This window comes from Scardinius erythrophthalmus (assembly GCF_964197995.2).
Source record: "Scardinius erythrophthalmus genome assembly, chromosome: 16".
Taxonomy (NCBI): domain Eukaryota; kingdom Metazoa; phylum Chordata; class Actinopteri; order Cypriniformes; family Leuciscidae; genus Scardinius; species Scardinius erythrophthalmus.
This window is the reverse complement of record NC_138236.1, coordinates 951065-974763: the sequence shown is the minus strand read 5'-3', so window position 1 is coordinate 974763 and position 23699 is coordinate 951065. Positions and strand designations below refer to the sequence as shown.

The 23699-nt window shown below is 36.2% G+C and overlaps 1 protein-coding gene across 10 annotated transcripts in view; it reads left to right on the top strand.

Moving 5' to 3' along the window:
- Window positions 1-11722, top strand: part of septin7b (septin 7b) — a 29721-nt gene extending 17999 nt beyond the window's left edge. For 3 of the 10 annotated variants that reach the window (XR_014031832.1, XR_014031833.1, XR_014031836.1), the window contains 10 exons: window positions 182-299; window positions 2221-2313; window positions 3836-3932; window positions 4705-4756; window positions 4900-5025; window positions 7162-7182; window positions 8162-8297; window positions 9371-9504; window positions 10980-11069; window positions 11533-11722. Coding sequence is in view for 5 of the 10 variants with exons in the window: in XM_081389336.1 (XP_081245462.1) it covers window positions 182-299; window positions 2221-2313; window positions 3836-3932; window positions 4705-4756; window positions 4900-5025; window positions 7162-7182; window positions 8162-8297; window positions 9371-9504; window positions 10980-11019 (817 nt within the window). In the remaining 5 variants the exon portion in view is untranslated. Of the gene's footprint in view, window positions 1-181; window positions 300-2220; window positions 2314-3835; window positions 3933-4704; window positions 4757-4899; window positions 5026-7161; window positions 7183-8161; window positions 8298-9370; window positions 9505-10979 lie in introns of all 10 variants that reach the window. The other 7 variants (XM_081389336.1, XM_081389335.1, XM_081389337.1 and 4 more) reach the window with 5 other exon arrangements.
- The last annotated feature ends 11977 nt before the right edge of the window (window positions 11723-23699 follow it).

Genomic DNA, 23699 nt, shown 5'->3' with positions numbered 1-23699 from the left:
AATTATTGACTACAGGGGGAGTTTAACAACTTTTTTTTTATTAATATTTGATTAAAGAATGATGTCGTCACTTTTGGCCACTGTAGTTTCAGTGATTCTTGCATTAGTTTTTAACACCACTAAAGACACTGAGAGAACTGCCATCATTAACATGCTGTTGTGTTGTATGTTTTTGCTCCAGACTGAAACCTTTGGACATCGAGTTTATGAAACGGTTGCACGAGAAGGTCAACATCATCCCACTGATTGCCAAAGCAGATACTCTGACCCCCGAAGAGTGCCAACAGTTCAAGAAACAGGTCAGTCGTCCACCCAGTCATGTCCTCTAAACTCCTGATTAAGGAAAAGGCAAGAAGAGCCAGCAGGAGTTCCTCCGCCACCGTGTGTGTGTGTGTCTTGTGTGTTCTGCCATCTGTCAGGGTATTATCTCTAGTCGAGTAGCCTAGTCACCTTACCAGAGTAACACTTGACGATGTATGACGTAGATGTAGGAGTAGTGTAAGCTTTGACGTCTCTCGCGGTTCAAACACACAGGGCTGGGCAACCGCGCTCGTCATTACATCGTGCGTCAAGTGTTACTCTTTTGGCCTAAGTCGACTTGCGTAGGCCGTCTGCCGGAAGCTTTAAATATGGATATTTTTCTTACACGAACACTTCGATTCGATTCAGGAGGACTTTATTAAGCCCCGGAGCCGTTTGGGACACTTTAATGATGGATAGATGCACTTTTATCATGGATAGATGCGCTTTTATGAGGGATAGATGCACTTTTATGAGGGATAGATGCACTTTTATGATGGATAGATGCACTTTAATGATGGATAGATGCACTTTAATGATGGATAGATGCACTTTTATGATGTATAGATGCACATTTATGATGATAGATGCACTTTAATGATGGATAGATGCACTTTTATGATGGATAGATGCACATTTATGATGGAAGATGCACTTTTATGATGGATAGATGCACTTTTATGATGATAGATGCACTTTAATGATGATAGATGCACGTTAATGATGGATAGATGCACTTTAATGATGGATAGATGCACTTTAATGATGGATAGATGCACGTTTATGATGGATAGATGCACTTTAATGATGGATAGATGCACTTTTATGATGATAGATGCACTTTTATGATGGATAGATGCACTTTAATGATGGATAGATGCACTTTTATGATGATAGATGCACTTTTATGATGGATAGATGCACTTTAATGATGGATAGATGCACTTTTATGATGATAGATGCACTTTTATGATGGACAGATGCACTTTTATGATGGACAGATGCACTTTTATGATGGACAGATGCACTTTAATGATGGATAGATGCACGTTTATGATGGATAGATGCACTTTTATGATGGATAGATGCACTTTAATGATGGATAGATGCACTTTTATGATGGATAGATGCACTTTAATGATGGATAGATGCGCTTTTATGATGGATAGATGCACGTTTATGATGGATAGATGCACTTTAATGATGATAGATGCACTTTTATGATGGATAGATGCACTTTTATGATGGATAGATGCACTTTTATGATGGATAGATGCACTTTTATGATGGACAGATGCACTTTTATGATGGATAGATGCACTTTTTTGATGGATAGATGCACTTATGATGGATAGTCGGTTTTGAATGGACTTAAAAACCGAAACGGCCATTAACTGCCATTGTAAAGCTTGGAAGAGCCAGGACATTTTTTTTATATAACTCTGATTGTGTTCGTCTGAAAGAAGAATGTCATATACACCTAGGGTGACTTCAGGGTGAGTAAATCATGGGCTGATTTTAATTTTTGGGAGAACTATCCCTTTAAGGAAAAGGCAAGAAGAGACAGCAGGAGTTCAGGCCTCCGGCACTGTGTGTGTGTGTGTGTGTGTGTGTGTGTGTGTGTGTGTGTGTGTGTGTGTGTGTGTGTGTGTGTGTGTGTGTGTGTGTGTGTGTGTGTGTGTGTGTGTGTGTGTGTGTGTGTGTGTGTGTGTGTGTGTGTGTGTGTGTGTTGTGTGTGTCTTGCCATCTGTCAGAGGCATTATCTCTGCAGGAACAGGAGCACAGAAGTGCCGCCCAGACGGGAAAGATCAGATGAACAGATTTAAGCACCAACAAATAAACAGAGGATGTTCCTCGACCCTAAACACTCGCTCTTGGCGATCCTCTGAAAGGCTGTGTGACGTTTTTATGTTTCTCTAGATTATGCGAGAAATCCTGGAGCACAAGATCAAAATCTACGAGTTTCCAGAGACGGATGATGAGGAAGAAAACAAGATTGTGAAGAAAATCAAAGTAAGAGCTCAACATTTGTGCAAGCATGCTTTCCCAAAGAAAACAAACAATCATAATTGAAGTCTTTTGACAACATGTATGTAATCAGGACGAGACACTGCAAGCATTTCACACGCATTTGCGAATAAAAATAGATGTGTGTGAACTGTAAAATGTATTTAGGAGTACGTGTGGGAATAAAAAGTAAAAAAAAGTAAGGTCATAAACTTAAATATTTAAGTCACGATACAGCCAAATGTGATTTATTGGCGATGATTTCATATAATAAATATGAGCGCTGCACATTAATAGTTAAAGAGCTGTTCACAATCAATAATCACCACGCATTAATGCCAATTTATTAATGATCCACTGTTGATGAATTATGACTTGCATCAAATATGAAATTGTGTACTTGGTGTTTGTATTGGAATATGTTTCAGATGGTTGTAAGAGACCAGACATTTAATTTTTTTTCTTGGTTATTATTCGTTTTTAAGCTAAAAAGTAACTTAATCTGGCATTTAATTCAATATCTCGAACATGAATTGTTCCAATGTTTGTGATATCATAAACAAAAAAAATTGTTTTTGCGTCTTAGTTTCATTAAATGTGCTGAAGGAAGAGTTTCGTGTTGTACTCTGTACATCAAACACACTTATTTCAGAAGAAACATAAGAAATATTCAGTTTTCTGTGACCTGTCCTCTTGAAATGCTGTTGGAATAGCAGAATAAAGTGTGTCCTCGAATGTGATCGTGGTGAAGATCTGAATCTGAGCACTGAGAGGCTGCCAAGCTTGTGTTGCTTTAGCACACGGATTCCTTGTGAACAGCCATCCATGAGTCTCTCTCTCTCTAGACTTGTTTCTAGTGCTGGGAAAGCTTTGTGTAAGTGTTGTGTCATTCATTTTAACACAAAAAAAGTTGAGAAAAAGCACTTTATAAACCACCGTTGACGGAAAAGACTTGCAGTGGAGAATCCTTCATGGCGCTGTCGTCGTCAATGCCTTTATTTTTCAATTGTAAATGCTGAGATTGATGATGAATGTCCTTTTTGCACTGAGAGAAAACCCATTTTTCATGCTTTTGTAAATTGTGCTCGATCAGAGCCTTTATTTCTGTCTTTAGGAAGTATTTTTCAGAGGTGTAATGATACTTTTTCTACGGTGTTATTTATTTGGGTTTTAAATATGTGCTGAAAAAAAGATTTGAATGTCAGTTGTTGAATTTTGGTTCAGGCCGAGCAGAATTGGCTATTTTTAGAAGTAGGAAAAAGAAAGTCGTTGCTATGTTTTCAAACATGGTGCAAGCAAGAATATTGATTTGATTTTGCTTATTACAAACATATAGATAATATTATCACTTTTGAAGGAATTTGGTGTTGTAATGAGGCTGTTCTCTCTCTCTCTCTCTCTCTCTCTCTCTCTCACACACACTCACACTCACACACACACACACACACACACACACACACACACACACACTCATTCACTCACTCTCTCTCACACACTAACTCACTCACTCTCTCTCACACACACACAGGATCGGTTGCCCCTGGCTGTGGTTGGGAGCAACACTATCATCGAGGCGAACGGGAAGAAGGTTAGAGGACGGCAGTACCCGTGGGGAGTGGCAGAAGGTACATGAGTTTCAGTTTTAATCTCAAATGTGCAATCGTCTCGGTTCAGAAGGTTACATTAAAATAAAAAACTGAATTGTAATTTTGCTTTTTGTGAAGAATCAGTTCATTTTGAGGAACTGGGCTCCTACAGCCATGGAAAACCTGTAAATATTAGGAAATAATCCCTGGATATATAATCTTAGTCATTGGAGTTCCCATAGTGAATACACTACCATTCGGTGAATGATTTAAAAAAAAAAATTTAAAGAAATTAATACTTTTTTTTTTTCTTTTACAAAGTATGCATTATATTGATCGAAGGTCACAGTAAAGACTATTTCAAAATCTATTTCAAATAAATGCTTTTCTTTTGATTCATCAAAGAAAAATAAAATGGATCATGGTTTTTAAAAAAGTCTGAGCTGTTTTGAACATTGATAATAGTCATAAATGTTTCTTGAGCATCAAATCATCATATTAGAGTGATTTCTGAAGGATCATGTGACTCTGAAGACTGGAGTAATGATGCTGAACATTCAGCTTTGATCAGGAATAAATTACACTTTACTATATATTCACATAGAGAACAGATATTTTACATTTTTTATTTTTTAATAAATGCATTAAAACCGTACTGACCCTAAACTTTTGAAGGCTAGTGTTTATCCTGGATATGATTATACGCTGAAACTGCTGTTTGTGAGGTCGATCTGTCCATCAGTCTACAACTATAAATGTCATTTGAATAATATCTCTGTTTAAAACTTGACTCTTGTTTCTTTCTGCCCAGTTGAGAATGGAGACCACTGTGATTTCACACTCGTGAGGAATATGCTCATCAGGTACAAACCTTACATGTCTTTCATGTATCATGTTTCATGTATTCATAAAGTAATGACATGCATGTCTGGGCTGTCCTGTTTTATGTTAAATGTTCCTGTTTTAAAGTGTGAGGCGTTTTGCAGTAACCATGTGTTTGTGTCAGAACCCACATGCAGGACCTCAAGGACGTGACGAATAACGTCCATTATGAGAACTACAGAAGCAGAAAGCTGGCGGCCGTCACCTGCAACGGCATCGACAACAACAGGACCAAAGGCCAGCTCACCAAGTGAGTTCAGCAATGTTACATCACTGAAATTAAGCAGTTCTCGATGTCTGTTTGATACGAGAACACGCACATGGTTTAGTACACCTTGGTGTTTGTGTTGGAATATGTTTCAGATGGTTGTAAGAAAGCATATTTTAGCTCCCTCATGTGAGCAGCTGGAAGCAGTGAAGACATTTCAAAATAAGAGTCCCGGTGTATTTTGGGCTTGTTCATAATTAAAAGTCCTGCATTATGCAGAATTTATTTTTATTTATTTTTTGTTCTGGTTATGATTATTACAAAATAATCTTTATGTGGAGTTTAATTCAATGTTTAGAATAAACATAATTATTTCATAAATACAGTTTGGAGTAGAAATATTTAAAACCAGTGTAGTTTTTGTATTCAAATAAATTAAGTAATTTTGCTAGTAAATGACTCTCTGTATAAAAAATTATTTAGTACATTTTCATTGCGCTCCTATATTTTTCTAAATTTAATTTTTCTTTTTCGGGGGGAAAAATCAAGCGTCAAGTCTGAAAATAAACCCAATATTGCCGTATTAACTTTAATGCTGAACGTTAATAAAGTGGGAGACACATGCTTTTTGATGGAGACCCTTCATTTCCCTGAATTTGTGTATTTTTATTAAGGTTTAAGATCGGTTTATTTAAGTGATGCTCAGTTGGCAAACAGCATTGTAACATTTAGAGTTGCATCATTTCCTGTTGTCTGATAGAGCGCAGAGAAGCTGTAAACCGCCATACTCACATCTGTGGCCGGCCTACTTCTGTTCTGAACATCAACTTGAAGTTTACAAGTCGAACCGGATATGATTCATTCAGGGGGAAATGTAGAGCAATACTATATTTGGTAATACTTTCTATGAAGCTTAGAAGGAATTATAGCCCCATTTATACTTATAAGTATTACTATTCTATAAATATATTTATAAAGACATGTTAATACCTATACTGCATTATAAGAACACATATAGTTACATTTATATTATTTTTTTATAATTACTTATAAGTCATACATTTGTTTTTTCAGTGCACATATTCATAATCCATACACTGATTTATAAATGATCAAATATAAAATAGTTCCAGAGAAACGTGTTTGCTGCACAAATTAGTTATTGGCTAATGTGTGCATTACAGGTCATGAATGGTAATTATGATTTGTTAAAATCTATATCTCCTCAGCCATATATGCATGATATTGCTTTTAGCCGTTTGAAATTATACTTTAAAAAATATTGTTGCAGTGTTTTGCTAGTATGTAACATTGAAAAAGGTTTGATTCCAGTTTTTTACCTCATTTATAGAGGTTAGTAACTGTTTTATCACTCACAATAGGTATTTATAAGAACAACGCGGCTATTAATAACAATATATTCACTTATTTGACAGAAATAAATCTGAATTACTAAAGTCATTGCAACTATTATATAATAACATTATAGCAACGCAGGCTGCATCTTTATAAGTGCATTAATTGGAACCATACGACTGACTAATTAATACTTATAAATCAGAGTATAATGGATTATGAGCATGTGCATTGAAAACACAAATGCATGACTTATAAGTAATGATAAAAAATAATATAAATAGAACTATAATTGTTCTTATAATGCAGTATAGGTCGTAATGAGTCTTTATAAATGTATTTATAAAATAGTAATACTTATAAATAAGTATAAATTGAGCTAAGCATGGGCTTCGTAGAAAGCGTTACCCTTTATTCGATCCATTTGCCAGCAAGAATTGCAAGATAAAAAGTGCGATTTGAAAAATATATATGTAATAGAATATATGTATTTTGATTTCATGTTGACTTTTACTTTCCAGATCTCTTAAAATAGCTTGAAAAAATGCAGTTCCTCTTGTGGACTCTGAGCTTGAGATGCTTCACAGTTTTCTGTGGCCGATAACTTCTAATTTAAGAAGTCAAACTCTTAACACACACACACACACACACACACACACACACATGCATGAGTGTGTTCACGCGCGTCAGTCACATCTAACTCGCAGGAAACCACACTGAAGTGTTTTGATCCAGACTAGACGTCTGCTTCTGTTCACACATTATGTTGCTCTTCAGTGTGAGATTTGCAGCATGCTAAGTGTGTGTGTTCTTGTTTTTTAGAGATGACACGGTTGACGGCATGTAAGTGGTCATTTATATTCTTCCCGAATCCCTGTGTAGTGCGGATCCTCTCTTCCTCTGGGAACGGTGTCTGTCGTCATCCCTTCCTTTTCCAACAGTTTTTCCCCGGGGATTAATAGAGCTTGTGATCACGATCCTCATGTTCCTGATGTGAAACACATGATCCAGGATCAGTCTCTGGGTGGGGATGATTGATTGACTGATGCATCTCAAGTCTTTCTCCAACTTTGATTCGCAAAACAATTCAATGCAACAATTTGCACAAGAAATTCATTCTGCTTATAATTCATTGATAACAGTCCCTCCAGGATTTTGAGATATTTTTGTGTGATTTTTGCAATCAAAATGACTCACAATTTCCAGAAATGTGCGAAAATGTTGCACTGTTTATTTTATAATTAGAATGCCACATTTACCATATTAAGTGTGTCATGTTAGATGCACAACGTCTGTATCCTCGTGAAAATAATGCATTACAGCTTTGAATAAATTAGGGATAATCCAATTAGATAATATTATTTATTTTTTTGATTAAAATTATTTTTTGCTATTTATTTTGCGGTGAAATGCCGAATTATGCAGGATCGCACAAAAATGCTTCATTTTGTTGATTTTGCGTTGTATTCTGCTGGAGAGACTGAAATAAATCCACTAATTGTTTTGAGTGGCAAAAATTGAGATGCATCATCATTGAATCAGATATGTTCCACGCGCTCCTCTCCGCAGCTTCTCTGCACCGCTCTCTAACTCTGATCAGCACAAGCGCTTCGGCCTTTAACCCTCTCAGGTTCCTCTGGAATCAACGTGTGTGTGTGTGTGTTTGTTCTTCCTCCTCTTCTTTCCTCTGCCTGAGCAAGACTGAAGCGCAGAGATGTTCTGTGGTCACGGGTGTCCCCCACACACACACACACACACACACACAGATGGGAGCTGTGGGAGATGATTGTTGATTGCGTGTGTGTGTGTGTGTGTATCCCAGGAGTCCCCTGGCTCAGATGGAGGAGGAGAGGCGAGAGCATGTGGCCAAGATGAAGAAGATGGAGATGGAGATGGAGCAGGTCTTCGAGATGAAGGTCAAGGAGAAGATCCAGAAGCTGAAAGATTCAGAGGCAGAGGTACTGACACACACACACACACACACACACACACACGCGCACACACACACGCGCACACAGCGGGTCCTGGACTCCATCCGGTGATCAATCTCAATCAATTATATCCCTATGTTTTTCAGTATATTATATTTTAATAGTTTTTAATTTAAATATTTTATATTTGCTCTTGGATTTAATATTTTATTTGTTTAATTATTTTTATTTTAAATTTTTTTATTTATTAATATTTTTCAGCGTATTATATTTTAATAGTATAATATAAACTCTGTATATTTGATCTTGGTTTTAATTTTTTATTTATCTTTTCTTTTTTCTTTTTTTTTTTTTAATTTTATTACTTTAATTTTATTATTTAACTAATTAATTATTAATTTAATTAAATACCTATACTGTATTTTTCAGTATATTATATTTTTAATAGTATAATATAAACTCAGTATGTTTGCTCTTGGATTTAATTTGTTTAATTTTATTACTTTAATTTTATTATTTAACTAATTAATTATTAATTTAATTAAATACCTATACTGTATTTTTCAGTATATTATATTTTTAATAGTATAATATAAACTCAGTATGTTTGCTCTTGGATTTAATTTGTTTAATTTTATTACTTTAATTTTATTTATTTATTTTAATTGAATTTATTTTTTAATTGAATTAACTTTTCTTTATTTCATTTATTTATTTATTTTATTTAAATTTTGTTTTATTATTGTATTTTAGAAGGAACCGTAGCTAGATCCATATAACCATCCAAAAATGTTAAAGATATTGTTTGATAAGTGCCATCTCTGATTGTAGTCCCTGAAAACCAAAAAAGTAGTGCTGGAAAAGTCCTGGAAAGTTTTCCTGGAAATTTATTTTTATAGTATCTGTACGAACCCTGAAAAACTATAATAGTTTCTTAATAATTGTAAAATAATGCTTTCAGAGCTCGTGCTGTAGTGTGAGTCTGCATGTCGGGTCTGGTGTGTGTGTCCTGTATTCTCCTGTTATCTCTGTAACGCTGCTCGTGAGCCGATCTGTGTAGTGAAAGCGCAGTGTAATCGAGCCCTGCCTGTGACCCGCAGCTCCAGCGACGCCACGAGCAGATGAAGAAGAACCTGGAGGCTCAGCACAAGGAGCTGGAGGAGAGGAGACGCCAGTTCGAGGACGAGAGGTCGACCTGGGAGACCCAGCAGCGGATCCTGGAGCAGCAGAAAATGTACGTCGCGTCACAGCTTTATATTGCAGTCACATCCGGTTTGACCCAGGAGAGGCAGTTCAGTGTGAAAGTTAACCTTTCCATATGTGACCCTGGACCACAAAACCAGTCACATGGGTCATTTTCTCTGAAATTGAGATTTATACATCATCTGAAAACTGAATGAATAAGCTTTCCATTGATGTATGACAATATTTAGCTGAGATGCAACCATTTGAACACCTGGAATCTGAGAGTTTCACAAACTCATCAGAACATGAAGTTTTAACCCGAGCCCGAGCCGATCTGAGAAGATTACACACATTACTTCACCACAGGGTGTCAGTGTTCGTCTACACTAGTGTCCGCGGCGCTGAAGAGTGTGTGTGTGTGTGAACTGAGGAACCACCAACATTTATTTATTTGGATTTAATATTTTAATCATTCTATGTCATTTTTCAAAATCAAGCTTATCACTATTTACATGTTTATCCCCAATATGCTTTATTAATATTCAAAGTAGTTGACTGTCATTCTCCTCTCCACTGTGTGCGTTACTGTTTAAGATGAATCAAATAGCCTATAGTCTATTTAACATCGCTACAGGCATTCATTCATTCATTCGCTCATTCATTCATCTATTCATCTATTTTAAAAGACTGGAATGAACACCAGCGCACACAAGCAATCCTTTTTATTGGTCAAATTAATTTAAAAATATCAGTAAGAGAAAAGCACTGTTAATGAGAAGACGAGCGTACAGGACTGCCGTTAGTGGATGCATATATTTAGCCTATTTATTATTATTTATTATTCACAGGTGCAAAGAAAATATATTTATAGGAACATTTCAGCTCAAGATAATTCATAGAGATCATTATTCATCGTTTTAATCCATCGGCAGACATAAAACACCGTGATAATCTGCGTTCTCGTGTATGAAGGTGCGCTGAACGCTCCTGATGTGTGCTCAGTAGAACGCGCAAGTAGTCCGTAGCATTCACGTCTGGTTTGACCCAGAATAAGTACAAAAACATTCAAAAAAAAATTAAAATCCAGTTTAGTATGAAAATTAAACTTTCAATATGTGACCCTGGACCATAGAACTAGTCACATGGTTTTTTTTATTTTTTATTTTTATTTTTTGAGATTTATACATCATCTGAAAGCTGAATAAATAATCTTTCCATTGATTTATGACAATATTTGGCCGAGATACAACTACTGAAAATCTGGAATCTGAATCTGGGCAGAAAAATCGAAACACTGAGAAAATCTCCTTTAAAGTTGTGCATTAATGTTCATGATTTTGCTGCATTCACTCACAGAAATACATGTATACATGCATATGTGTGTATTTATATACACAAAATAATAATACAGTACACACACACACACACACACACACATATATATTATGTAAACACAATCGTATATTGGATGTGATTAATGGTTGCCCAGCGCTAGTAAACATCATTATCCTGTTGCCCACACAGGACTTTGGAAAAGAACAAGAAGAAAGGGAAGATCTTCTAAGATGGTGTTGATGATGACCAGGTTGTTCTCGTTGGCCAATCCTCTTCCCGGTTCGTGGACCGTCAGGAACGTCAAGCCAAACACACACGATCTCGCAGCTGATGTCTGATGTTGATCTCCAGATCTCTATTTTACTGAGTAACGTGAGCCTCGCCACAGAAGAGGCTGTGCTTTATTAATTTCCCCTGTTAAAGATGTGTAACCCTGAAGGATCGCGCGTACCGAGGCCAGATCATACTGTAATGCACACACACACACACACACACACACACACACACACACACGACGTCTGGAGCGGATGGAAAACATGTTATTTGCTTATTTGGCTCATGATTTAGTTTTCTCTTATTGCAGAAGTGTCTCCAAAGTATAGAGTCTGTCTAGTCCATATCCTTTCAACACCTCCTATAACTTCATTAATGTTATTTCAGTTTTTTTAATATATATATATATATATAAATATGTATACGTACACCAAGACAGCTACCGTAATATTTTTTGTATGTTTATTAGAATCCGCAGACTGGTGTCTCGCCTCCATTACTCGAGCGCTCTGGGTCCAGCATGTGTGTCGCTGTACAGGGTTTCCAGAACCAGTCCAAAGCTCGTCTTGCTTTCTTACGTTCTCCATCTATGTGTTTTTAATTTTATTTTTCATTTGTATTGTACAGTCTCTTAATAAACTTGTGATGATACAGGTGGAGGTCATCTCTGGATATATCTTTATAACTTACTAATCTACTAAAAACTGTCTTTTTGCACAAGAACCAGAGATCATAATATTGAATTAATATTACACGCATTGTCCTACTGTATATCATAAACTCACAACTCGAAGATTTAATATTTTAATCAACTCACTTTTTTGTTCAGAATGAACACATTTTAATAATACAGAATCAATTCTTCTTCTAAACGCTGGTTTGTCTGACACTGATTCGCTGTCGTGAGACTATTATAGTGTTTATATTTTAGACCTGTCGGGGTGGTTTTCGCGGGAAATTGCGTGCATGCGTTACTCGCCCGTGTCTCGTCATATCCGCGAGGAAAGTTGTTCCGGCTGCTTTGTCGTGTATGTGTGTGTGAGTGAGTGAGAGAGAGAAACTCTGTGTGTGTGTGTGTGTGTGTGTGTGTGTGTGTGTGTGTGTGTGTGTGTGTGTGTGTGTGTGTGAGAAAGAGAGAAAAAAGTTTGTGTGAGAGAGAGAGAGAGAAAGTGTGTGTGAGCAAGAGAGAGAGAGAGAGAAAGTGTGTGTGTGTGTGTGTGTGTGTGTGTGTGTGTGTGTGTGTGAGAAAGAGAGAAAAAAGTGTGTGTGTGTGTGTGTGTATGAGAGAGAGAGAGAGAGAGAAAGTGTGTGTGAGCAAGAGAGAGAAAGAGAGAGAGAGAGAGAGAAAGTGTGTGTGTGTGTGTGTGTGTGTGTGTGTGTGTGTGTGTGTGTGTGTGTGTGTGTGAGAAAGAGAGAAAAAAGTGTGTGTGTGTGTGTGAGAGAGAGAGAGAGAGAAAGAAAGTGTGCGTGAGAGTGTGTGTGTGTGTGTGTGTGTGTGTGTGTGTGTGTGTGTGTGTGTGTGTGAGAGAGAGAGAAAGTGTGTGTGAGCAAGAGAGAGAGAGAGAGAATGTGTGTGTGTGTGTGTGTGTGTGTGTGTGTGTGTGAAAGAGAAAATGTGTGTTTGTTTGTTTGTGTGTGTGAGAGAGAGGGAGAGAAAGTGTGTGTGTGTGTGTGTGTGTGTGTGTGTGTGTGTGTGTGTGTGTGTGTGTGTGTGTGTGTGTGTGTGTGTGTGTGTGTGTGAGAGAGAGAGTGTGTGTGTGAGAGAGAGAGAACGTGTGTATGTGTGTGTGTGTGTGTGTGTGTGTGTGTGTGTGTGTGTGTGTGTGTGTGTGTGTGAGAGAGAAAATGTGTGTGTGTTTGTTTGTTTGTGTGTGTGAGAGAGAGGGAGAGAAAGTGTGTGTGTGTGTGTGTGTGTGAGAGAGAGAGAGAGAGAGAGAACGTGTGTGTGTGTGTGTGTGTGTGTGTGTGTGTGTGTGTGTGTGTGTGTGTGAGAGAGAGAGAGAGAGAGAGGACTTATTTGTAAACTGATTTTGATGCTCATGATAATGAGATGATACTCATTTGTAAATCAACATGTTCATCCGCACAGAGCCGAAGCACAACCACAACAAACACTGTTCTTCCGCAGAAGGCATGAAGGTTTGTTTTTACCGCTAGAGGGCCGAATGTCACCTTTAATATTTATTATATTCATATTAATAATCATTTGTATGGATCTTACTAATATTTGTAATAACTAATATTTCTAAATAGTTTTTACCTTTATATGGTAACACAGCTGAATTTATCAACTGCCAGGGAAAATGTGTGCGTAAAGTAAAAGTATACATTATAATTATAAATGAATTAGTGTTGTTTTTTTCTCGTTTTATTAATATTTAGAATTATCTTTTATTATTATATTTTTAGGTTTCATGTTAATTTTAGTTTATTTGTATTGTGTTTTCAAATATTGCTGTTTAGGTTTAATTTTTTTTTTGTTTTTTTTTATTTCCCGTTAATAATTTTAGTGCTTCAAATTAAAACTTATTTCAGTTTATTGGGTCAAGGAAATGTTTCTAATTTTTATTTTTAAAGACTAATATTTACATTTTATTTTATTTTATTTCCGCTTTATTTCAATTAACAAATGTTTTTAATGTTTATAATGTTGTTTTTAATAGTTTTGGTTAGATAATAACCCTAGTCTTTTACTAGTGTTGAACTTTAATGTAATAATGTTCGTTTCATATTTAAAAGACTAATTATTTCATGATTAGTATTGCCCTAAGTATTACGATTAGAATTGCATCTGTCATTTCTTAACTTTTAAAAACACACTTTTTTATCTTAAAATCAGCTTTTGTTGAAAGCGACTGAGAGATAAAGTGTGTTTTATTCCTGTCAGTGAAGCAAATGAGAACAAGTATGCAAGACAGCGTGTAGTTATAATCATTCTTCAACACTAGATGGCGACACATTATTAATATATTTTTGTTTCAGATGTTTCAGCCGGACTTTTACTGCAGAAGTGTTTGCTTGTGAAAAGCTTCATCAGTCACAGCGGTTTCACTTTTCCTAGAGGAAAATATTAGTCAATGTATATTGAAAGGTTATGACAGAATATTATAATATTTTGCATGAGAAACTGTCCTAGTTAACCCACATTCTGTTTTTAGACTCACAAAAGTCTGTAGTTTCGGCCCTGAAAGTCATTTGTTAGATGATAAATGCACATGATTATCAGGTTTGATTCATACGTGATTTTCTTTGTTTTTTTTTTTTAACGTCACAGTCGTTGAAATGCATTGATTATTGGACGCCATGTTTGCAGGTCTGATGGATTTGATTAGGAAAACGCTCTAAAATCCAGCTTGCTTCTTCATGTTATCTGTGTTGCTGTGAGGAGAAAGCAACGATCTGACCTTTAACTCTGAGACTGTGATCAGCACTCATCAGTAAATCAATCAGACAAACACTCAGAGAGTAAACACACACACGCGTGCATGCTGTTACACACACGTGCACAACCGGACTAAAGTCTGGAATAATTATGATTTTCTTTAGTACAGTCCTGTTCCCCATATACAGTCAAACACACAGACTCCTACAACATTTCTCACATTATCTCAGTTTACTCGCTATAGTTTAGAGAATGGTAATGAAATATGAGCAGAACTCAGCTGATGTTTCACTGGTTTTGTCCGTCCTTCTGTTAGACTGTCTCACACATGAATTATGTTGAATATCTGTCAGCTGTTAAATTTAACTACACAATTAGATAATACCAGTTTAGCTCAACCAATCACCAAGCAATGCTTCATTGTGTTCAGTCTGTGTGTAAAAAGAGCATTAGCAACTAGAATGTACATTTGCTGAAGAAAATGTGAGTGGTGCTTGCAGTGGCAAAATTTGGCACGGTTGCTAGGGTGTTTCTAGTGGGTTTCTAAGGTGTTCTGGGTGATTACTAGGGTATTCTGGGTGGTTGCAAGGCGGTTGCTAGGGTGTTCTGGGTGATTGCTATGCTGTTGCTAGGTGGTTGCTAGGGTATTTTGGGTGGTTGCTATGGTGTTGCTAGAAGGTTGCTAGGGTAAGAAAAAACACTTCAGCAAAACATGGTCAGGTCAAAGAGTCTGAATCATTTTTGGTCCCAAATTTGTATAAATATGAAGAGTTTTTGGGTATAATATGTCACAGTTTACTTTATTTTGCTCTCCTCACTCACATAAATGATCTATGTCTATATATCTAAATGTTTTAACCCAATGTTGGGTCAGAGATGGACAAACCCAGCCGTCGGGTTGAATTTTTAAATCGCATTTTTAATCCAACGTTTGGGTTTGTCCATGTTTGACCCAACAGTGACAGTGCCCGGGATAACCATTAGAGGGCGCTCCAACCCCACACATCCAACAAACTACATTTCCCATGATCCTTTGCCCAGACTAATCAGCCATCATCACATTCACCTCTTGTTTATTCACCCTGTACAAGCCTGCTTCTTTCTGTCGTTCCCTGCGAAGTCTTGTTAGTTGTGTACACTGCATCTCTGAGCTTTTTCCTCTGTTTTCCCAGTTCCTGGTTTTCCCGTTCCTCTCTCACCCTCTGGATTTGTTTATTTGAGTAATCCGGAATCGGGTCAAGGGTCAAACAAACAAACAAACACTCTCACTAATGATCGTTACAACAACCCAGCAAGTGTGTGATGTCAGACGCAGCCCTTCTCTAACGTTATTTCGGGATTGTGCGTTTCTAAGCGTATCCCATCATGCATCCCCGAAATCACGAGATGTCAATGAAAACATTCGAATGTAAGTACATTAATTGCATTAATCACATATAATTTGCTAGTAAAACATAGTGTCGCACGCAAAGATGAGTGTGTGTGTGTAGTATTGAAACTCGAAAATGTGTAAATAAACACTTGTGTAATATATCGGTGTGTATTACGTGTTACACACACATGTGGTCTTTGTTCCGCGTCGAACACTTGGACCAGATACAGGAAACTCGTCATGCAAGTACACTAGTGGTCGAGTGCAGAGACTTGCGGTGTGTGTATGAGGACAGGCCCGTTGTGTAAGCCTTCGTGCGTCATTGATCAGAAGAGAGGCTCTCGGGAGCCTGAGCGCCACATCCGTTTGATTTTCCCAGAAAAACTATCCCGTTCGTCACACTAACATGCGTTTACAGGCTTTCATAGACAACCTGGTCTCGTTTTTTAAGCTTCGTCACAAGCTGTTCACACACTGGCAATACAATAAGTGAAAACTCTTACATATCGCCCATTTAAACTGTAATATTTCACCATTTTTACTGTATTTCTGATCAGCCTTGATGAGCAGAAGAGACTCTTTCAAAAACGTTATTTGACTGATTGATAATGCTGTGCTGTATTATCCCTGTGAGGTTCAGAGAGCTGTGTGTCAGTGTTATCCTCATCAAAACCTATTAAAAACATTCCTGTTCTTTGAAATAAAGCTGAAATAAAAGAACATAAATATTAGTTGAAAAAGCTAAACTGAACGACAATTAGAAATGTTGCCTTGGCAATAAACTGAAACCACTAAAATTATTCACTGGAAATAGATAAAACCTAAAACTAACTATAACTTAAAGTCCCCCTGTGGTGTAAATCCAGCTTTTAATGTTGTTTATGTGTCTATGTGGTGTTTTTAATCTGCTTTAAGACAAACCATGTGTAAATTCATAAGTCGACAGCATTGCTGAGTATTTCCTCCTTAAAACTGCAGTGAACCAAAGACAGTCTCAAAAACACGCTTCGAAATCGCTGGTGTTTCTGACGTCACAAACTACCTTGTAACCAATCAGATCAACGTGTGATCGTCAACCAGTGGATCTCTGAGCTGAGTGTGTGAGTGGAGGCGGGGCTCATTTGCATATTCATAGAACCGCGCATACTAAATGAGGCAAGGGTGTCGAGTTACATTCAAGATATTTTAAGATGAAGACATTTCAGACATGAAGAAAAGAAAAACGTTTAAATATGTAATTTTGGTGATCAAAGATGAGTTTTAAAGGATAAAATGATTGACTACAGGGGAACTTTAAATAAAAATAGATGAATAATAGCAAAAAAAAAAAAAAAAATTAAATGACAAAAGCACACAATGAAATGACTACAAATGAAACTACAATTAACATGAAAACAAAAACCTTAAAATAAAAGCTATAATAAATCTAAAAAAGCACTGGTGTTTGTACAACTAAATGGATTTATGTAAAGGGACATTTATTCTGTTCTATTGTGGGAACAGCGAAAATGCTGGGTTATATAAAAAAATACTTTTATTCACACTGTAAAATCCTACAGTTGTTAACACTTGTTAGTTAACTTTATTAATGTCTTAACTTAATGCTAATCTGTAGTTTTCACACTCTGCCTTGTTCACTCAGAAAACCCAAGTTAAGATGAACTGAAGGTTTGAGTGACATTTTGTCAAGCGAGTTTTTGAGGACACTAATTTCCTCATTATATCCTTCTCTAGTTGGTTTCACTCATTCCCCAAAGTCCTCTTGAACGCTGAAGCACGACTGAAGAATGGGAGAACATCACATAAACTGATGCGGATTCTCCTGAAATGTGTTTTTTACTCGCCATTATTCTGATCAGTGTCCCTTTGCTTGGGCTCTCGGAAACTTCATTGATATTGTAATTCTCTTTCTATTGATGCAACGACACAACAAGAAATCACAGTTATTTGATGATGTAATGTTATTTTAACAGTCTATTGCTAACACTTGTGTCATAAACACCTTGTGAAACTTTAAATTGGGTTGATATAATCCCTCTATATTTGTGACAATATCTTGCAATCGACCATGTTTGAGTCACGCACACTTTAACAGTCAGCATGCAAAATGCAACTATGGCACAAGACAGCAAATAAAATTGTCAAATAAAAGCAAAGCAATTGCATAATTTATTCCTGCCGCAATGCACTCTGGGAGTCAGTAATTCCGAGTTGCTATTCTAAGTCAGGTGTGAATCTAAATCAATACTCTCTACTAGAACTCTCGTGTGAGTGAACTATACTAGTGAAGCTGTTAATCTGTCAATGAGAGATTGTTAATGAGGTAAACTGTGTTATTATGAGGAATGATAACCTCAACATGAGGAACTTTATCTGAATGAAATACACTCTCTGTTCAGACATGAGGAAGCGGAGTTCAGGGCCTGATTTATTTAAATGAGCTGTGGTGAAACCGCAGAAGTTCATCAGTAGTTTATGACGGGAACTGCCCGATCCGCTGGTGTTTGCGTGACCTAGAGAACACCGCAGAAATGGGTAAAAGAAGTCCAGCTTTTCTGCAGGTGATTTCCACGACTCACATCCTCAATCGCTCCTTTTCCACATCTACATTTACTTCCCACTCCTTTCATCTCAAATACTAAGTTGCACTTTGTTTGCACACTGATCAGATGTGTCTGTACTTTATTTCAACCTTTATTCGAAAATGGATGCTTTAAATATAAAATCATGGACAAAGAAATCTAAAATTATAAATAAAAAAATCTAACTATGAAATAAAAAATTTTTTTAGTATAATAATCTTAAAGCTCATCAGAATTTTCCTGTAGTTGTTGAATTTTTAGTATTTGCAAAGCTTCTGGAATTTGTTAGGCAGTTGCTAGGGTGATCTGGTTGGTTGCTAAGGAGGTGCTTCTGTGTAAATAATGAATTTTTTTCTATTTGTGAGTGATTTTTTAACCCTTAAAAACACACCTTTTACATTCCCAGGTTCATTTGGACCTTACAAAACTGTCATAACTCAATATTTTTCAACTAAAGCCATATTGCATGTGATCAGTAACCTCTCATTAATGAATGAATGCACAAAATGTACAAAAATGCACAAAAAAGTTTTGAATGTTACCATGTTTTTACCATGCTATTACTTTATTTACCCCCTTTTTATTCATTTAAAAATAGAGAAATTCTTTAAAAATGTTAAAGAACTTCAGTGAAAACCAGTGTGATGCAAGAAAATATGTTTTTTTTATCAACACTTTCTGCTGATGTATCATATCCATGAACTGAGGTTGGATTGTACTGTGCGCACTGCGCGTTCACGATTACCGTAATCACGAGATTTTAACTTGTAAAAAGTGTTCACGAGCTTGTTATTACGACTTGTACACTGGGAATGTTTTTCGCCTGACCGCTGCAGATTCATTTAGTGTCGCCATAAAAACACAGAATAGTTTTTAGAGCATAGAACAGCTCTGGCTAGAACGTCATGTTATCTACGGTAATGATGACATGGCGTGAACGCCGAAAAAGACAAACAGAAGTTCTAATAAACAATACATTACTGTTTCACTACGGTTGATGCGCTGAGCAGCCATACTGGATTCTGAAGTTGGGATTGTTGCGCTTCCCTTCCCAGTTTCCTAGTTGGAACTCTGACTTGTTGAAGGGACGTTCCAGTTCCAACTCTTTCCCACCATTGACAGAATTTTCCAGCTTTCCGTGTTTTCACTGTTATAAACATAAATACAATATGCATATACACACTTCAAGAAATCTGTCTTCATTTACGGTAGCACTACTGCTTTTGCGTAAACAGTAAAGTACTGCAAATTCCCATATACAGTAAGTTACTGTAAATTTCATAAAAAAAATACCCACAATGCAGTGCATATTACAGTAGTTAACCATAAATAATATAAATGGTATTTTACTGGGCTTTTTTTTTACGGTAAGTAAAACAGTTTATTCTGACTTTTTATCTCCCAATTGCGTGTTATAAATTCAGAATTGCTGGATGCAAACATGCAATTCTGAGAAAAGATGTCAGAGTTGCGAGATGTAAACTCGCAATTGTGAGGAAAAAAAGTCAGAATTGTGAGTTTATATCTCGCAATTGCAAGTTTAGGTATATCACTCAATTCTGACTTTATAACACACAATTGTGAGATAAAAAGTGGCAATTATCTTTTCAAATGTTTTATTCTGTGGCGAAAACAAGCTTCTATTATGCATCTTTTGAAAGAGGAGAGAATCTGGATCAAAACGCAGGCGAAGAAGAGTAAGCAGTAAGCATGCATATGTAAAATAACGCGATCATCAACATTAAAAAGCATATAAATCAAAACTGCTCATGAAATGTTGACCCAGGACGAGCTACAGTGAAGCTTTGATGGACTCGATCGACTCTGAATCCCATCTGGATGCAGTCTTTGACAAAAACACCATTTCCTCAGCTTTTTGCTCAAAATGTTGCTTTTTTAATGACACTGACCTGCATGCAAGTGTTGATAAAAAAGAATGCATTAAGCAAGAATGAAACTTTTTTTCTTTTTTTTTAAAGTAAAGGCTCTGTTCAATTTCAGATATTCATACAACAAAATATGACTTAGGGCCATGTGGGCCATGAAAGTTTTGTGGGACGGATCGTAAAAGCTGGTGCTGGCTGGGAACCTTTTTCAAAAACGCTGGCAGTGAAAGAGTTAAAAGTTAAGAGTTAAATTGTTTATATCATAAATGATTTTATATCATTTTGCATTAATATTTTCAAAATCCCGTTTTACTCTAAAATTCAAGAAAATCAAAGCCATAAATCTAAACAAGTTGTTTCCCAAATGTGAGGTTGATATCTCATAAATGGTCTCTCAGTGAGATGTTGTTCGGCTGCAGTTCCAGACGCTTCCACTAGAGGAAACTCCTCTTTCATTTCCAATGCGCTCATTTCTGACCGAGGATTTTTTACAGGACCATTTAACCTGTTCGAATCATGTCCATGATTTTATTTAATTTTTTGCACATAGCAAGTGCCAAAACCTTTACCAAGTTTCGTTCCATTCCGATGAAGTAAAAAATAAAATAAAAACAGAGCATAACATTTTTCCAGCACCAGTAATGGAAAAGTCATATAACTTCCACAGTGAACATACATGTAATATGCTCAGCTATGAACTTTGAGAGTGCAATCTGTGTAAAATGATTTTATTATAGTCAGAAATCAGGATGTACTTGGACATTCATTAGTGAATGAAGTGTGTGTGAACCCTAAATATGCAGCATTGCATTAAAAGTTTCAGTGCCTCAGCTGATCTTTACAGCAAATCTGTTGAACTTTAACTGACCGACTTTAACCAGGAATCCAGCAGAAACCAGAGTCTTACTGTAGATCTGTGGAACAAAACCAGCCCAAAGTGGTCGAAATAAATATCACACCTCTAAATATGCCTTTCCCATCATTAAAGCAGGAGTTTATTTCATTTTAATCGATGCAGAAAGCACATCGACGAGTAATAGAAGTCAGCAAAACAGATACAGAAATATACATTTATTTCGCAGTCACTGCAACACACACAATCTGAAACTTGAAAAGCACAGTTATCATAAACACTGTGTTCATTGATAAAGTCTTCATACTGTCAGACTGACACTGAGGGTATGTGTGTGTGTGTGTGTGAGAGAGAGAGAGAGAGAGAGAGAGCATTAACCCTTTATTTATGACTATTTGCAAATAAATTGGTTTGAGTAAAATATTTGGTAACGCTTTCTATGAAGCTCATGCTTATAATGAATTAGAGACCCATTTAGTATTACTATTCTATAAATAAGACTCATTAAGACCTATACTGCATTATAACAGTTATACTTAATAAATATATTTATAAATAAGTAGAAATGGAGCTATGGGGGGGGGGGGAGTCCCAGTTTGGCATTAAAACGACAGACTCTGCATTAGATGTGCTTTAATAAAGCAGCTGCAGATGCAGACACTATAAAAAACATTATTTACATGATTTATCACAAGATTTTTTTTTTTATCAAATCAACTTTATATAATTTATGTGGTTCAGATAATATCATATTTTGAGTTTCTGTTGATTAAACCTATCTCCTACATTGTATCAACTCATTTTTTTAATTTCAATGAACTTCAAATTTTAAGGTAACCAAGTTAAACCCACAATATTTTTGTAGTGTGAGTGTTTTTGCAGCGTGGGAGAAAGTGCTTGAGAGCGGAGACTGAAACAGGTCAAACCCAAACCTGAGACTGGAAACGGTGTGGGCGCCTGTGACCCCGACTGTGACCCCGTCTCTAACACTAAAGCACATCTGGACCGTTTCTCACGCGTGCCAGGATCGCACTGTACTCTGGAGTCTATAAATGATTGAAGTGAAGTTGCTTCAGACAGCACCTTCTTCATGACAGACGTGATCAACTCAATCTGACCTACTGCCCTTTAACTCTGAGACTGATCCAGTGAATCAATGAGACAGCACTCAGATCCAGCATGGGCTAACTCAAACATGCGTGCATGCGACTGAACACACGCGCACACGGTCTGGAATAATAATGATTATTAATGTTTCTGAAAGAGTCTCTTCTGCTCACCAACGCTGCATTTAATTGATCAAAAATGCATATTATTGTGAAATATTATTTTTCTCGCAATTGTGAGATATAAAGTCAGAATTGTTAGAAATAAACTCGCAATTGTGACTTTATATCACGCAATTGTGACTTTATATCACGCAATTGTGACTTTATATCACGCAATTGTGACTTTATATCACGCAATTGTGACTTTATAATTCACAATTCTGACTTTATAACACAATTGCAACTTTATATCTCACAATTCTGACTTTATAACTCACAATTCTGACTTTATATCACACAATTCTGACTTTATTACACAATTGCAACTTTATAACTTGCAATTCTGACTTTATAACACAATTGCAACTTTATATCTCACAATTCTGACTTTATATCTCACAATTCTGACTTTATATCGTACAATTCTGACTTTATATCTCACAATTCTGACTTTATATCACACAATTCTGACTTTATTACACAATTGCAACTTTATAACTTGCAATTCTGACTTTATAACACAATTGCAACTTTATATCTCACAATTCTGACTTTATATCTCACAATTTGACTATATCGTACAATTCTGACTTTATTACACAATTGCAACTTTATATCTCACAATTCTGACTTTATATCTCACAATTTGACTTTATATCGTACAATTCTGACTTTATAACACAATTGCAACTTTATATCTCACAATTCTGACTTTATAACTCACAATTGTGACTTTGTATCACGCAATTCTGACTTTATAACTCACAATTGTGACTTTGTATCACGCAATTCTGACTTTATAACTCACAATTGTGACTTTGTATCACGCAATTCTGACTTTATAACACAATTGCAACTTTATATCTCACAATTCTGACTTTATAACTCACAATTGCGACTTTGTATCACGCAATTCTGACTTTATATTACACAATAATTGTGACTTTATAACTCACAATTCTGACTTTATAACACAATTGCGACTTTGTATCACACAATTCTGACTTAATATCGTACAATTCTGACTTTATAACACAATTGCAACTTTATATCTCACAATTCTGACTTTATAACTCACAATTGCGACTTTGTATCACGCAATTCTGACTTTATATTACACAATAATTCTGACTTTATATCACGCAATTGTAACTTTATATCTCACAGTTCTGGCTTTATAACACAATTGCGACTTTGTATCACACAATTCTGACTTAATATCGTACAATTCTGACTTTATAACACAATTGCAACTTTATAACTCGCAATTTTGACTTTATAACAGAATTGCAA